The sequence below is a fragment of the Cimex lectularius genome, unplaced genomic scaffold (assembly GCF_000648675.2).
Source record: "Cimex lectularius strain Harlan isolate CLEC.00 unplaced genomic scaffold, Clec_2.1 scaffold249, whole genome shotgun sequence".
NCBI classification, from domain to species: domain Eukaryota; kingdom Metazoa; phylum Arthropoda; class Insecta; order Hemiptera; family Cimicidae; genus Cimex; species Cimex lectularius.
Window position 1 is genome coordinate 442,176 of NW_019392808.1, and position 18,398 is coordinate 460,573.

Genomic DNA, 18,398 nt, shown 5'->3' on the forward strand with positions numbered 1-18,398 from the left:
GATTTTTGATATAACCGTTTAAAAATTGATTTTTCCCGTGCCCCGTGATTTATAAATTTACTAGGAAAAAATATTTTTTTAAGTGAATGAGAGTTTAGTCGTGGGTTCTGCGGGTTAATAAATCGGAAAGCTGGTCGTTACCGATCGCAAGGATATCGTCGGGTCGGGTTTGCAATTTTAATTTTTTCATTTACCTCTTTTCCAATTTTTATGAATCTACATATCTCGTTTTATACCGTTTTCTAAACATGGTAATATACATACTTCAAATGTTATTCTATTTCGAAGAATTTGATTTATGAAGCTATGAAATTTTCGTCTTTTCTTACAAAAATAAAATCTTGTTGTTGAAAAGTTTGCATGTCGTGCTCACTTCTAAGATGGTTGACTACATACTTTTGGTAGTCAACGTTTTGTCTACAGTGTTTTGAAAGTAATTTTAGTGATTTTTTGATCTTTGCTGTTACAAATAAAAATACAAATTTAGATGCTTTTATTCCGTAAGAGATAGTTTATCGTGAGGGTTTTTTTGGAGCGATAGCTCCATATCAAAAAGTTCTGTGGTTGTCAGAATTTTGTGCTACTAGTGTTAAATTTGTCCAAGGAAGAGTTGCAACGAATAAAATAAAAAACAAAACATTGATTTTTTAATAGTTAAAAGTGATGTGTTCAAGTCATACATACAGTTGGATAACATCACATTAAATACAGATAAAAATAGACGTTTTCGCACACAGCTCGACTTCATGTTTAGCCGGTGACGAAGCAAAAATGTTGTACTTAAGTATACAATGCCATAATGGCCAGACACGGGAATTTCACATCCTATGCCTGCCGATATNAATGTACAGAATCGTATTAAATCAGATTAAAAAATGTACAAAAGCAATAACAAGAACATATCAGGATTCGTTTTAAGCACCCTTTAAAGCCCTAAAACAGGAAATCTTTTAGCAAACAAAAATATAGATTTTTTGGCTAGATGAGCCAGGGGCATTTTTTCCTACGACGCCCAGTGTTATACTTAAAAATTCGTAAAACCTCAGGATTTAATCCAATTTCCGCGATAACACAACACCAGGAAAGATGCAAACGTTTTATTTTATATCTCCGGTTATGATTTATTTACGAAGGCTAGTTCTATGCCAGAAGAAGGTTGATATTCGTAGATTGTGATGACTTTGAAACAATGCCTCTGATCTACAGAAGTTTTGCTGGGATTTAGAACCTACACGTAATCGCCAATATTTGTAAATAAATTATAAATGGATATGTAAAATAAAATATTCGAAGCGACAGTAAGAATTCTACAGATCGTAATAACCTTTAACTTTGAGCAAATCCAGTAGTGTAACGAACTTTTTAGTGGAACACACATCGGTGAGGCAAATACTACTCCCAACAAATCTACTCAACAAATGTTAATTTTTTACTGCGATAAAAATCCTATTTAATAGCTGCTTTAAAGATATTATTATATATTATATATTATATATTATGGAATCGTCTTTTGGGTTTTGTAATTGTTTAGCTGATATAATCTGATGTAATTCAGTCTGACAGATTATTTTATTATCCTACGTATAGATATAACCGAACCGACTGAAATACTGAAATACAACCTTGAATTTTATGTAAAACAAAAGAAGAAACTAAAATTTGATTTCAAATTAATGCTTTTTTTATATTTTAAATCATTATATTATTTCTTAGCTCCTGACATACCAGTGACAAAAACTCTCGGGCTCAAGCTTAATATTCTACCTCGTATCACTAAAAAAAAATCTTCGCTAAAATTGGTAATTTCATGTCTGTATCCTCTCTTTGTTAGTTGTCAGCAAAAGAGTATCTTAAAACTTATAAAAAATACAATACATCATAAGAATATTTATCCTTTATTAAGTGCTTTTCTTTATACAAAGCATATTTGATGTCATGATGTACAATTACAAAAATATTGCACGAGACGAGAAAAAAGCGCAATCAAACCGAAATTTAACAACAACTTCCAACAGAGTTCGAAGGTAAAGAAGAAAGGCTGTTTTTCTTCTCAAGAATGGTCGCGGGCTATGGGAAATTCAACTTTTCTCGAACGAAGGCAATCAGGCGTTCGGGAGGATAAAAGAAATATTGTTGAAAAGGAAATCCAACTCTTTATCCTGTGGAACGAAACATTTTGAACTTGAATAATCACCATTCCAAATCTGCCCAAAACCACACATTGAAAGTAGTTCAGGTGTCTTTTTCTTTTATTTAATTTACCTATTGACACTATAATTGATAAAATTTTAAAACTAATTAAACTAATATATAAGGTCTATAATAAGATTTTTATAATCCCAAACCGTAGCCAACAAGATGTGTTCAGCAAAGCACGCTTATTTCCGATTTACAGAAGGATTAACACACCGTGATCTGTAATGATTTCAATGAGAAATTCGGGTTTTCGCTAAACACCGTAATTATTACATTAGAAGGAATAAATTATGAATGATCGTATAAATTCGTGTTCACTCAATTATACGGCATATCAGATTGCTTGAACTTCGCTATAGTGATAAATCTAAGTTAACTCCAGTATATTAACCTTTCTACAATTTAAATTAGCCAAGGGGAATTAGATTTCAGGGAACATGCAGATATANGAAGAGAGAGAGGGTGTGGGAGAGGGAGGGAGAAAGAGGGAGAGGGAGGGAGGGAGAGAGAGAAAGAGAGAGAAAGAGAGAGAAAGAGAGAGAGGGAGAGGGAGAGAGAGAGTGAGAGAGGAGAGAGAGAATGGCGAAAATCAGAAACGTGCGTCTGACCTAACGGATAAAGCAAAAATAGGAGGACCAGGATGACATAAAACTGCAGTTGCTCGAGCATACATCAAAATAAATTCCAACAAAATAACTCTAGGGAAAAAATAGGTTCGTTCTTACTTGTTATACCCTGACCCACAACAATAAAACGCAATAACATTTAGACAGGATCCATTATAATTCTAATTATTATTTCGAGGTCGTGAGATGCGGTCTGGTGTGATTTACATTTTAGAAAAACATTTACTTTATCGGGCCAACGTTTCGATCGTTATTGAGATCATCTTCAGGGCGCAAAGTGTTTGTTTTCCGTGTAGATGTGTCATTCTTGTCTGTCGTGTTGAGAGTGGCACTCACATTTCTAATGCTGATATTACCCCAGTCATATCCTAAATTGTTCCAGTAAGTAAGAAAACTCGTTCAGCTGAAGATGACATAAAATCTGAATGGCCAATTTAGGTGGTTATCATCACTTCCATCAATTTCCTTCAAATTGTGATCTATTTCACCTTGCTGCACTGACCCAGTTTAACAGTTTAAAAAGAGGCTATAAAATAAACCAAGATTTCAAAAAAATTTCCCCCAAAAAGTAAAAATACTCGGGGAAATTGCACCTCGATCGTTAGCCCGTAACGAAAACAAACGTAAAAAACCTAAGTATTTTTTTAAATTAATTGACTTGTTTTTCAACGCTTTCTGATCGTTCTTGTGTCCGATTAGTCTAGCGGGGCTTTTCCTTGCCAGACGCCTCGGCTTCACGCCAACCGATAATGTATCTATCTACGTAAGCCTAATGTCTGGGAAAGGAATTCCCCCGTTTATTAACAGCGATAAACAATAGAACTCTCCTGATGGTAGTCTCTGTTTACGATTCAAAATCGTATTCATAAATCAAGAGTTGTCCGCAAATTTCAATAAAAAACAAACAACGCAACAACAATGTATATCCATCTTTGGGGGGGGGGTTGCCGCGTGGTTAAGGCGTCAGACTCTCGGCTAATAGATCCCGCTGTCGTGGGTTCGAGCTTCACGTCGCCTCCGGACTTTTTTCTGACGCCTAAGGGGACCGGTGGCCGCAATTGAAAGAAATTGACACGGCACTCATCAATGGAAACGGCGGAATCGGATCTCAGCGACCCTGAATTTGGTCCCAACCCCCTTCAAAAATGAGTTTCTTCGATGGAAGAACACGGGCACACTGGGGGCTCAAATTCACAGTTGTGTTGCGAGCCCCCCAAAAAATGGAGCCGGGGATAAAGTACAATAAGCTGTACAGCTGCAGTGCTCAGGAGGGAACTGGTATCCATGGAAAAAAGAAAAAATATCCATCTTGGAGTATCACAAAAACTACTTGTGTTTATTAACAAAAAAGACGGGAGACAAATAACATACAAAATTCTGAAACATTTTTTTACACAGAAACAGCACATTGATATAGAAGGTTAGACTAAATGCAAATCAATTGTTTTTCCGAGCATATCTGCCATGCAAAATTAGCATACAGAAAACACAAACCGTTCAAAAACCCTAGAGAGATAAAACAAACGACCGTCACCCAGAATTGAACAAAGAAATGTACGATTTGCATGCTAAGGATTCACAATATCACAAGGTTGAGTTGAAGTGCAACAATTCACTCTTAGCAAGGTAAAACCATCAAAGTCCACCTGCGATTCATACTAACCATCGTGTTTTGTTTTTTAACCTTATTAAATTTAAAAGACTAAAAATCCTGTTATATAGCGTGCTTATTAAATATTATATTTATAGAAAACAGAACATTTCAAATATAAGCCTACTAAAGCTTAATTCTTTCTCAAATCTATGAGATTTGATATGATGCAATTTTTAAGTGCAAAAATTACTCTTTATGTAACGATATCACAAGAGACGCGCTTTTAAATTTTATATTGTTAGGAATAAGTTTCGATATTGTATGATGTTTAAGGACAAAAGGAAACAGCCTCTTACTCACCGAGACCAACATTGGTTTACAGAAATGAAGTGAGTTGAGTACGTTTGTTCATCTTTTCAAAAGGTAATTCTTACTCTTCGATAAGTTTAAGGATTTATATTAGATCCCACAGCTTTGTTAAGAGCTCTCGTAAGCCTTCAGGCCGTGGTTTTTCTCTCTCTCTAGGAATCTGAGCGTGCATAGGATTTCGGAGGAGACGTTCCTGGAGTATCTGCACAGGCTTGTTTCCCGCAGTCCCGAGCCTACAGATATGCCTCTGGAGTGCGCAGTTCTGCTAATGTGATAGTCCTCACACCTGCAGCATTTAGTAGTTCTGCCGTTAGTTTCTCTGCTTTAATGCTGGCGCTTTAATTAACTCTACCCTCAGATCTAGTATATTACGTAAAAGAAGTTAATCAATGTATGAGGAAACTGTTTGAGACAAACTTCATCAACTGGCTTGAAAAAAATCTTAGTATAATCTAAAGTAAAATTAAATTCACTAGTTTCGTGGTCCACTTGACCAATTAATACCTTACAATTAATTAAGGTTTTCAGTTGAGATAAAAAATTTCTTCGGCTTGATACACCGCCGCTCTACCACTTGAGCTGCCCGCTCGTGCCATTGACTTTTTTATCTCAACTGAAAACCTTAATTAATTGTAAGATATTAATTGGTCAAGCGGACCTCGAAACTAGTGAATTTAATAAGTTTAAAATGAAGTATACCTTCACTCTCCGTGGCTATTTCATTTGTCGCCGAGAATCAAACAGATTACACGACATTTGAAAAATGGCAAAAAGGAGGGAAAATTCAAAAAGGTGTGATAGAGATGGGAAGTTGGTGTCCGAGTGGATCTGGTAGAGCAGCGGCATATTAAGCCAAAGATCGTGGGTTCGAATCCCGCTCGTGCCATTGACTTTTTTATCTCGACTGAAAACCTTAATTGTAAGATACTAAAGTAAAATCTAAATTTTATTTTGTTATGTGAGGGGTTGCATCACTAAAAATGATATTAAATGGAGTACGTTTGCTGAAATTTGCAGGTTTCTAAGTTTGGAAATAGTAGATTAAAATCACCAAAGCATGTTTTTCATCAACTTTGAAACAACAATTTTTTTTTCAAAGTTCTTACTACTAAAACGCTTATTTCACGAACGTTTACAAGTTTAGTATAGATCACATCATATTGGAAATTTAACGTGGTTTTCAATGGTATCAACGGGTTTGTCCACAACCTTTTGGTTTTGGTGTTATCATTGAAGCAAGGTCGTGAAACCTTCAAAAATCAGAAAAAGTGGAGTAACTCCGAAACTGCTGAGATTCGGGCCATAGGCAATTAGGACTTTTTGCTCCCATTTTGAATGTTGAATCAACTTTGTAACACGAGTAGCCGAACACCCAGCACAATCATAATTAATTTTAAATTAAATTTAATAAATAATGAATGGTTCATGTAGAAAATAAATGAATAAATACATTTAAAAAAGAGAATTTTATTTCACACTTCAAGGTTTAAACTTGATCCTTTGTGAATTAACTCAGATAGCCAGTTTTTTATTCCAACCGTTGTCGGTGGGTTGAATTAATAAAAATTGTATATAGTACAAATGTTGTTTAATTTTTCTAAACGTGACCACAAGATAGATCTACAACGTGTTATTTTCATAGACGTCAGCGCATATCTGTCTTCATCATGTGAAAATCTAGAAACCAAATTTCATGTAGACTACCAAAGCAAATGAAGTTGGAAACGGGCAAGGACCGGATCTCCTCACCGACGCTCACGGCGGATATTCTCAATCAACCGTTTGATTTAACCTCCGGAGTAACAACAGGAATTAGCCCACTTGCGTCACAAGTCCAACTAACAACGGACCGGTCAAATTGACTCGGTTTTTAACGAAGCTTCACAATGGGGCCAATCAGCCGTACTCCGCCGAAGAGCTAATAACCCTCTAGATTGTTTGTCCCTATTGTCAGCATTGATAAAATGGATAAAAAACTAGTCTTTCCGACGAACATTTCTCAAGCAGATAACAAAATTAAAAACAAAAATCTATATACTCAATTAATTACACATAATTTTTTCGAAATGAAAAATCTGCGTCATAGGCGGGATTCGAACCCACGACTTCTGACTAAATACGCCGATGCTCTACCACTTGAGCTACCGTGACTTCGATCGCCCATGCCACTATCTTCTCATTGCGACTCCCTGTTTTATTCCAATTGTAAGCAAATCGCGGCTTCATATAGAAACACTTTTTATTAACGATTGTACTACATTAGCGGGACTGTGTACGATTCACTTGTGTGATCTAGATTAATACTATCTTTTAATTATTTTATCAGCTAATGCTTAATTGTATAAATCATTAATTATACACATTTTTTCGAAATGAAAAATCGGTGTCACAGGCGGTATTCGAACCCACGACTTTCGGCTAAATACGCCGCTGCTCTACCTAAAGTAAAAATCTACTTAGAATATATATAATTCTCACCTGGAAAAGCTTAATTATGTGGGGATGATCTAGCTGTTTCATTATATCTACTTCCCTGTATACTTTCTGCAAGTTGACGGGATCGAGTTGTGATTTGTCTATAATTTTAATCGCTACCTGAAACAGAAACAAAACAACCATAAATATAACAGAATAATTTGATTAAATATATTTTTCAATGTAAAACGTATAACAAGAAAATGTATAAAAAACAAAATCTCTTTTTACTAAGCATGTAATTTTTGTATTCTTAATTAACATACTCGACCAATTAGCCAAACATCATCTTATTACCAACTGCATCCGGTCGGCCGATTTTTGCTCTTTCATCCTACATAAATCACGAATTTAAAATTGATCAACAATTAAATTGCACTTTAAATATCTAAGTCAAATTTTAGGTTTTCCCAATACTAAACTGCACAACTTTTTTAGTATTTCCTATCATAAAAAAATTATATTAATCTAAAATTGTTGTGACTTTGGACTGTAAAAATGTGAATAATATGGAACTTCGTAAAACATGTTGAATCTATAACAGTTTAGTAAATTTAAAGAACTCATCTTATTCTGTCTATGAAGAACAAGAATTTATTCTTCACTAAAAAAGATTATAAATTTAAAGACCAGGTTTTTTAATTTAATAAACAAAAATTTCATCTTTTTTTAAATATTCAACATAAAACACGACCGGTGTCTCCATCAATGTGGCTGTCGCTGGATAGGAGATCCCGCACCCATCGCCTGTATGGTCGGCGAGGAGGGTTTGACGGAATTCATCAGGTTTCTGGATTTTAGGATTTATGATGGTTGGAAGGTTTTTTTAAATGAAACTTGCGAATTACATCTTGGACCAAAGCAACATTTACGGCTATATGGGTAGTTTTGTTAGGCATTTAAAATAAAACAACGAGGCGTTTTCTTATGATCAAGGACTGGGCAGTTTGGATGCGGAAGACATTGAAGTTGTTGGTAGTATTGGAGGTGTTGCCATCAATTCGTTTTTATTACGTAATTGCCAAGCCTTTATTAGACCTCCATTAGGGCTCTTATAGTTTGTAACCAAACCACATTTTCTAGCCGCATGTTATTATATAATATATTGATTTATTAAACTATGACTGTTACTACGTAACAGCCAATATTCGGTGGACGATACCTCCATGTACATTATCTTCTCGGATATTGGAATGTTTGGTTGAACCCACGTTTTCTGTCCGTAAGTCCATATCAAAAAATCTAGAAAGAACCTTCCATCGTGACGTTCTTCACGTTTTAGTCGGGGGATTCAATGCCAAACGTTTGTGAATGTAAAGTCGGTAGTTACCCATAGATACTTTTGGGAGATTGAGACTATCCAAGTAAACTGGAGGAGCGACCTTTTTGCTGAAAGAGGATTTTTCTGCCTTAAATTCTATTGTGTGGTCTTCTTGACGGTATCGAGTGGAAACGACAGGATCAGAGTTGCTTGAGAGGATCCTGTATCGTTTGCTAAGATCAATGTTGTATTGAGGATGAACAGCTCCTACAGGATGTATTTGTAGGATGTCAGCTGTATATACCCGGCAAGTGTGGGGCCCAGAATGCTACCCTGAAAAACATCAATACAGATAGGATATAATACAGCGAGGTATTTGCCTTCAATTATTCGGAAAAACAGCCTACTGATGAAGCTATGAAGTATGAGTGTGAAAAATGCCCATGAGCATGAACAGAAAACCCAGGAACCAAATTCGATCAAAAAGCTGAGTTCACGTCAAGAAAGGAAAAAAAAAACAGTCAACAAATAGACCTCTATCTTGAGAATTGTCGTTATAAAGTACCACGCGGTGTTTTTTATTTAGTTAGATACCTCCAAATTTTGGTTACTTACATTATATTAATGTAAATAATACGCTAAATAAAAAAGAAGTAATATATTTTCGGCACAAAAGAAGCTAAAACGTCCCCACAAGATATAAACTATTAACCTTATATAATGATTAATGCTATTTGATTTTTAATGATAATTAAAAGTAAGGTTCTACCTCTTCCTAAATAGGCCAAAATACCTTTTTGCTATTTCAAAATTTTATTTAAAGACTATGCATTGAATCTGACGACCCCTGGATGCACGTATTGTCACCTAGGACTGATGATTTTGGCCTCAGGCCATCTTCAGTAGTCTGGTCTATTTATAAATTACCAACAGTTTAATAAATAACAGTTTAAACGAAAATAAATTATTTTGAAGCTTATTTGCAATTTCAGTTGGATTTTCTCGCTTTTGTACCAGTCAAAGTGTTTTATTCGGACAATTCCCGAAACATCAATGTAAAGTTATCAGCAATAAAACGGGAAGCAGTTAAATATAAAAAACCGTAATAAAACAGCCGGAAATATATATAAAACCGCTTTATATATTTAACCAAACCCTTCAGCGATGAGTTAATTGTTAGCCACTCACTTTCTGCCCTCAAGCCCTGTATAATTAGTTTACTGATAATTACATCTTTCATGACATATTGTAAGATATTAAACATCATTCTCAAATTGTGATATTTTGGAAATTAGATCTCGCCAATAAAGCAGGTAACGAGGCGGTACTAGATATATAGCTGATTGAAGAAGTTCCTGGGGATGAGCACTATTTCGTACATGAAAACATGAAAAAAAATTGCAAGAAATTTAGTCCGCTGGAAAATTTAAAAATTGCCGCAGTGTTGCAGTTAAAACAATAATTTCTATTATAATTTCAATGTTAATAATTCAGATAAACATTGTATTATGTTCTGTTTACTTATTTATTTTCAAAAACTGGTTTTGAAGGGTATTCAGAATAAGAATCAACTCAATTTCTACTCATGGCAGGTCGAACATATAAAGTATTATGTATGTATCATATAAATCAGTTTTGAGCCTCAATTTACCGAGATAATGAAAGATTTATCGGCAAATCAATTGTCTTGAAGTTACGCGTATATTTTTATTTTGTTTCCCCAGCCGCCCCCGTCAGATAATTGCTCTTGTTAGCCAGAGATAATCTATCTTGTCGGAAGCATTCAACATACATCTCTTGACAGAGATAACGCTTCCGACTGTACACAATGGACAATCTGTACCAAGGGAAATTAATGGAATGACCAAAGATTGTACGCAGGCCGGAAGAATAATGTTTCCCATGAATATTCACAGATGAAAAAAAGAGAATGTTTTATACGAAAAAAAATCTGGAAAGAAAATTTAAAACAAAACAATAAAATATAATCTATTCTTTATTGGCTGTCATATCTTCACATGGCCGAATCCTTGCAATCAGGTGGATTCTGTCCTAAATGCCCTTACACTTCCGACTTAAGCCTACAAGACACATGAGAATTTAGAGTCGAAGAGATGAGAGACAAAAATGAAGAGATTAGATTCTACATCAGCCTGCTTACCAGATGTCGACAGTGTGTTTTGCAAGGAGGAAGCCAAATCTACCAACTTTTATAATAAATAAAAATCTATGTTTAATTTTATTGTAATTTGTATTGCTTCTGAACAGCATTTATTGCGGTCTGAATAAAATTTTCGTCAACATTGAAATTCCATTAGCCTTAGAACACTTAACGTTAATTCCAAAAATATGGTCAAACATGAAAAAGTATGTAAAAGTAACGAAAATTGAGCTTTTATTACAAAAAAAACCTGGTTTTCTCGAAAAAATCTTTTAAAACGGTATATGACTGGAACGGGTTGAAATAGAAATGTGAGATTGGCGGCATTTGACTACATTTGTGGTCTAGTTTACCTGCCTAGAATATTGTCGTATACTTGTAATACACCCGTATAATTAATATCAGCGTGTATGTTTCTTAGTGTCCTGTTGTTTCATAATTTGTTTGAAGTCATGAGGAGCGGTCAAGAATAGATTAGTTTAAAAAATCACCTTGTCATTTTTTTTTCGACGTTTCGACCTTTTTCGGCTCATCGTCTGGACAAAGTTTGGTGCTATTCTTGTGGTCATGTATTCATATTGGCTTTATGTGAAAGTGTTGTGAAATTGTACAAAAGAAACACACATTTCCACAACACTCGCACAAAACCAATATTACACTACAAGAATAGCACCACACTTTATGCCCTGAAGAAGATCCGAATAAAGGTCGAAAAGTCAGGCAAAAAAAATTAAAAATATGTTTTTCTAAACCTGATTTTTGACCGCTCTTCAAGACTTCAACAAATTAATATCTGCTTTCAATATTAAAATGTCATATTAAAAATCAGGGATAAGGCAATTGTGTTTCTGATAAATTTAGTTACTAATTGTTTATGGTTTAAGCCTTAGTATCAGTATTGTAAATAGATATTAATAAACCTTGAAAATTACTAATATTTGTTCTTGCCGCTTGGGCCATTTGAGCATCTCATTCTGTTACTGTCTCTGTGCTTTTATAAGAAAAGTAAGTCGATATCCTAAAATGCTTTTAATTCATTTGTACCTCAGGTTGTTACATAGAGGTTTGGTCATATTCACTTCCCGGAGTACTCGATATTCCATGGGGCGGGTGTGAAGCCACTCCATTCTCACTAATAACTTATTCTAAAGCGACCCATAGACGGTCAATATTATTGTACAATATAGATTGCACAATAATTTGACGGTTGCCTCTTAACGTTCAATAATATTGTACAAAATTTTGTTTGTGCAATGAACTTGAATAGTTTGAAGGCGATATTGAAATTTGTGCAATATTTTGATACTTTACAAACTGACTGATATTGCACAATAATGCCAACAGACGGTGCAATAATTTCCAGGTGGTACAAAATATTTTCAACTTTTCGTCAATCATGCAATGTATTGCACAAACTTTCAATATCGTCTACACACGATCAATTAAATTGCACAACCCAAAATATTGTGCAATAATATTGATCGTCTATGGGCCGCTTTACTCTCCAGACATCATATCCTCACCTCACAATATTTGTTATTCGCTGGAGGCGATGTTAAACAGCCCTTTCTTTTCACGATAATAAATTACATTAATTCCAATAATTTAACATAAATAGAACACAAGATGCAAGCATAAAAGTCTGGCCACATTCACTCCACAGAATACCCGATATTCCTCGAGGCGTTGAACGTAATATTAAACGGAAGATGTTCGTAAAAAAAGTAGCACTTGTAATGCATAAAATGGTTGAATAATTAAAGAAAAATATATTAATTAAGTGCTTTGTGAACTTTTTTACACAGCTTCAACAGTTTAACATTCCTAATTGGCCTTTCTGGGTTAAATATATTCCAGGCACGTCAGTTTAATCTTGAACCATTTACACGGTTTAACTGCGAGTCCTGAATCACGTAAATACTTGTTTTTCTTACATGGCACAGATACGAAACGTTCAAATTTGAAAGGGTGGAATCTAAACTTTTATTTGATTATGGTACACAACTTACGGGTGAAGCACCTGTCGTATCGTGTGTTGTATTATAATAACAACTTTGTTTAAGAAATTTACAAATGAAACAGATGTTATGATTAAAACTTAATTCACATCTTTGATTTCACCGAAAAAGTAGATAAAAATCGCAGGGGACCAAATTTCACTTATCAATAAAACTTGGGTTTTAATTTAAGACACATATGAAATACATATAAGACAGACCGTAAAACTTATACGATATGTTTATTCAGTTAATAATTTATTTAATGGTGGTATCATGGTGTCATAAAATTTTGACAAACGGATCATAAACCAAACAATTTATGTTTTTAGTATATAATATATTGTAGTACACAAAAAGATATGTTATGTTAAAAATATATATGTTTACAAAAATATTGTTTTGCAAACCAGTCAAGAACCAAGACAACAAAATTTAAAATTTATAGTTACATATTGGTATATTGGTAAGCAAGCACAGAAACAGCAAATTAAAATAAATAATAAAAACTGATAATAAAAAAAACTAAACTAATAATAAAAAAGCCCATTTGTACGTATGTCGGGCACGAATGCAGGGCCGTTGGATTCGAACTCGGGACCTTTACCTTAGCGTTGCGGCCACCGACGCCCCTAACTTTGTTATTCTTTGACCAATTTAAAATCTGATTGTTTTCAGGGTAAAAAAAAATCTTTTAAAACAGTTGGTATAAGCGTATATGTTCTCATTTAAAATTTAAAATTTGTACTGGCTCTGAAGTACCCTGAAAACATTTTAAGAAAGCAGTAAAAATTTAAGACCAGACCAAAAAAAATATTGAATACTTTTTTTTATAGCGTTATCTGTTCAAGAGAAACTCACCCGGCCAACTAAAAATGACAGCCTGTATATTGTCCAGAACCTGTATATAATAATTAAAAAAATAGTTGATTTAAAGAGTTTTCTATTTATGACTTTATTCTTTCAACTTCGGCAAACCGATCATAGTTCAAAAAACTGCCATTCACTCTTTAAACGCTCGGTAAACAGATGCGCTTTAAGAATAGCGAGCCAGGTGTCTAGTTTAATTGAAGCAAATAGATATAAATCTGTCTCTCAATGTACGATCCCGGCCCGTGCCAAACTATGCCAGCGTGACTCAGTATTGACGTCAAGATAGAGAAAAAGAGGTCTCGCCAGTTCAATGCTGTTAAAATTTAAAAGAATGCTAAACTTCGATACCGATCTGGTTCAAAATTAAGTTTGATTATGATAAATACTAATCATATAAATAATAAGCGAAATGAATATTTACTTTGTACCCTGTGATGTTATAGCAAATGAAATAATACTTTTTTATAATAATTGGCCGTCTTTTTTTGCTATTTTAAAATTGATTTCAAATAAGTTTCTAGAAAAATCGCTCGATTTATATTGAATTTATTATAAAAGTTTAAAATTTACACGAGGAAACGTCTTTAATACGTAAAACTGAAGTATCGAAGTTTTCCTATTTTTACTATTGAATATGTATCAGTAATAAACATTTTACAAAAAAATATTTATTCTATTGGTTTAATAGAAAATGTCAACGTTTGATTCACTCATTTACATTTCTTTTTAATTTCTTTTTAGCTATGAAGGTTATTGTTATATTTGACGATTTTGTAGGTTAGTGGGTCACCTTTTAAGTGTTGTTCACTTTTGAAGTAATTGTTTGAAACATTTCTCTGAATTAACCTTCTCACTTGATAAAGGAAATTATATCAAGAAATGTTTTTCACTGTATCACTTTTGGGTTGATTAATTTACAACTCAAAGGAAATTATATCAAGAAATGTTTTACACTGTATCACTTTTGGGTTGATTAATTTACAACTCAATCTATGCGAGAGTTTATAGGGTTAAACAATTAAATCGAATACATTTTTTCAACCACCAAGTAGATTATCTTCTTTGTGTTCTATTTCCCTTGTGGTTTTTCACCGTTGTTAAAACAAGCGAGTTTATTTTTCCCACGCTATATTGTCCGCGAAATAAAATTAAGTAGGTACGTGTTGAATCCTTGCCCAAGAGACTTATTTCCTTCGTTAATTTATTTAAAAAAATTGTAACGTTTTAATTTTTTTATTGATTTTGGATTTAGATTGACGTGAGCTGCGAGTTATATGGTATGGTGAAAAAGGATACTAGGAAGTGAGGTTTGCACTCCCCAGGCACTGCAGCCTTCTGGCTTATTGTACCTTCCTAGTTCCTTAGTTCAGTGCAATAGACTCAATCCTTCTCCTTAGAAGTATCAGGTCATTGACTGTCGCTACTGCAATTTGATTCCCTAAGTTTTTCCCGTGCGTTAGGTTAAATCTCCATTGAGCTGTTGCTTCGCATTCGAAGATGATATGAGTGGGAGAGTGTCCTCCTCCTCATTACATAATCTGCAAATGGGATCATCGCTGTATATACCCATGTTGTTGTAGATGTTTTCTCAGATGCCAGTGACCGGTTAGTCCTACCACTCCTCTGAGTTTGGCCCTCTCCAATTGCAGCAGTGCTTTTGCTAGTCTTGGTGAGGGTTGTTTCATCATAAGTTTACTATGTCTAGCACCGCTAGAGTTTATCCATTTCTCCTTTTGTTTTGTTTGTAAACATTCTGCGATGGAGGATTCTATGTTTGTTTTTGTTATCCCAAAAATAGGTTGGGGGCCTTGGGTCTTGCAGATCGTCCTATGTCCAGACTTTCTGATTTCTCGTTACCCAAAATTCCCCTGTGCCCTGGCACCCAAGATATCATCAGGTTGTTGTGTTTCCCCAGGTTTTGGAGATTTTCGATGCATTCACTGACTAATAAAATTGAAAGTTGAAAAATGGCAAAAAGGAGCGAAAATTCAAAAAGGTGGGGTTGAGATGGGAAGTTAGTGTCCGAGTGGATCGAGGTCACGAGAGCTCAAGTGGTAGAGCAGCGACGTATCTACCGAAGGTCGTGGGTCCGAATCCCGCTTATCACAATGACTTTTTTATCTCAACTAAAAACCTTAATTAATTGTAATGTATTTACAATATTTACAAATGACATAGTTCATGAGTGAGGGGGAACCAACCCTTGTTGTTCTCCCATTTTTTTAATATTAGTATATCAATTATTTTATTTCTAACCTTTTAATTTCAAATTTTAGCTTTTATTCTATTTATTTAGGCACAAACAGGGAGATAAGTTTTGAGCTTTTTCAACTTTAGTGACTGAAATTTAAATTATTTTTTGTACTTCCCTGTCCAGTTTAACTTATGTTTTTGTTATTATATACCAAAGCATTTTTCGTTCTATGGTTTCACTACACAAATATTATTTTGTATAAATTAATTTTGTAGGAAAATTAATTACGTATAGTCGAGTTCTATTAGATTAAGGCACGTAGTACGTTGAATAAAATCCAATTGTGACAGGCCTAATTTGCATTTTTCGTTGTTCCTCGTGTAAATAAAAATTAATTTACAAGACACTTGTTAATTTACGATGAAATCGGCAATCTTTATTTTAAATGCGCATAAAATCGAGTTGAGCACAGTTTATTATCGTCAGATTGACCTGTTGACATTAAATTGTTAAATTCTCGTTCAATTAGTGCCGAATTGCTCCTTGACCCATATAAAATTTCGTACGATTCTACAAATCTGTTTTGTGTAGAAGGAGAAAAGTTGATTTGAAAAATAAAAAATATTACAATTGTAGCTAGACCGTGGCAGGGCAGAGCACTAATGAGGGCTGTTCAAGGCAGACCGTGACCGGGGATAACAACGGTGTGGAATCGATCGTTATCCTGGACCCACGGGCGTTTCGAAAGCGTTGCCAAAAGCATATCAAACGTGTCAGCGATGATTTATTACAGGTCGTAAAACAATTTTCTGCCTGTATGGGTATATCGTGGATTATTAAGTTCTTTAAAGCCTTTGGACAATGTATAATACATTGAACACAACTCATTCAACACAAATGAAAAAACTTTCAAGTCAAATTCTAAAATTTAATCAATAAAGGTACATCAGTATAACACAAAAATAGAGACATTCACCTCATCAAGGTAATCAATACGTAACGCGCATAAGAAAATACGCGGACAAGCAAGTGTACAAAACCAATACGAGTGCCAAATAAAGACTAGAATCGACCCTGGATTACACCGTTTCCGAGATAAGTAACAAAGACACCGACGAGGAACTAAGGACTTCCCAATTTATTTGCCATTGTCAGCGGGAAACTTTATAAAAGCATTACCGGTACATAATGCTTGACCTCCGCTCAATGAAACCTGTATACAATCAGCGAATACAGGGGGACCGAAAATGAATAAAAATACGACAGATCCGAGATATTGACCAAACACACAACTATTAAAATCAATCTGACGCATGTATTTATTGATGTCACATCAGCCTATTTGGATTATGTTAGAATATAATTCAACAACCTTTTTTTTTTAAACACCGATCTGCTCGAGGGGAAAAGTGACATAGGTCTGTTTGTGGCGTTGACATGACATGTAGTACAGCTATCCAGCACGAAATCGTAGAATAATGGAACAACAGATCCAATAATGATTTATACTTAAAAACATATGTATTGTATCATTTAACCTTTATTATAACATGTATTATATTGTTAGATCGTTTTGGATGCTGTAGTTGGAACACGGAACTGGGTGTTGAAAAAGGATTCGTTATTGTAAGGTGTGGTTTCTCTGGAGACTTGAAAGTTTGGTTGAACTCCATAGTACTACGCCATATGTTCATATCAATTGCAGTATTGAATTTGAATATGAGTATTTATTTTCTAGAGGTTTAAATCTTTTATCTAGCAGTCATGTAATCCATAATCATCAGTTAGGATAATGGTGTATGGATGGGAAGCGATACTAGCAGTATATACATTGAGAATAGTAATAGACCAAGGATGATACCCTGAGGGTTCTTCCGCCTTGTACAAAGGAGAACGAGAAGGTCCGACCCATACTCTAAGGACTTGTCGGCCCGGTAGGACTTGAGGATGAGGAAGTGTGTAGGATGTACTTGAGCATCTAGAGTAAACCCCAGGAGCCAGACTCGATCAAAAGCGCGTTCGACATCGAGAAAGACTCCCAGAGTACCATATCTTCTTCTCAAGCGAGTAATGATCAAAATCGTACTTTAATTCAAGTTTTATAAGTCCCAATGGTTTGTTTTTATTGTAAGTTGTTTTAAGTCAAGTAGAGGTTAATGTTTATTTCCTAACCGACAATTACATACGAGTAAAAGAAATTCGCATTGATTTTGTGTTGCGTTATGGGTTGTTTTAATATTTTTTCAAGTCCGTTAATCGACCTTTGTAATTAGGTCATGGTCTAAACGCGTAAAGTGTGTGGTCTGTGTTTACTGTATTAATATTTGATTTTGTTCCCCGGTAGGGGAAGTTCTATTTCATATAAGTTCCGGGATAGACTCCATTTATTTATTTATACATAAAATTCTCATGAAATGTTAACATTATAAAATATGTGTGGTGATTAGTGACCGTTAGTCGATGATTATTCAGAAATCGTGAGATGCGGTCTGGTGTGATGTAGGTTTCAGAAAAACATTTTCTTTATCGTGCCAACGTTTCGATCTTTATTGAGATCATCTTCACCGCCTGGGATTTACAAACATTGTTTACATTTAACAAATACATTTAGGATGTGGAAAAGTGAGTTTATACAATGCAAAATATATTTTT

The 18,398-nt window shown here is 34.5% G+C and overlaps 1 protein-coding gene across 2 annotated transcripts in view; it reads right to left on the reverse strand.

The window, feature by feature from the left end:
- Positions 1 to 18,398, reverse strand: part of LOC106668994 (serine/threonine-protein kinase SIK2) — a 157,976-nt gene that overhangs the window by 83,326 nt on the left and 56,252 nt on the right. The window contains exon 2 of one of the 2 annotated variants that reach the window (XM_014398225.2): positions 7,264 to 7,380. In XM_014398225.2, coding sequence (XP_014253711.1) covers positions 7,264 to 7,380 — 117 coding nt within the window. Of the gene's footprint in view, positions 1 to 7,263; positions 7,381 to 18,398 lie in introns of those variants that run through there. The other variant, XM_014398226.2, reaches the window with a different exon arrangement.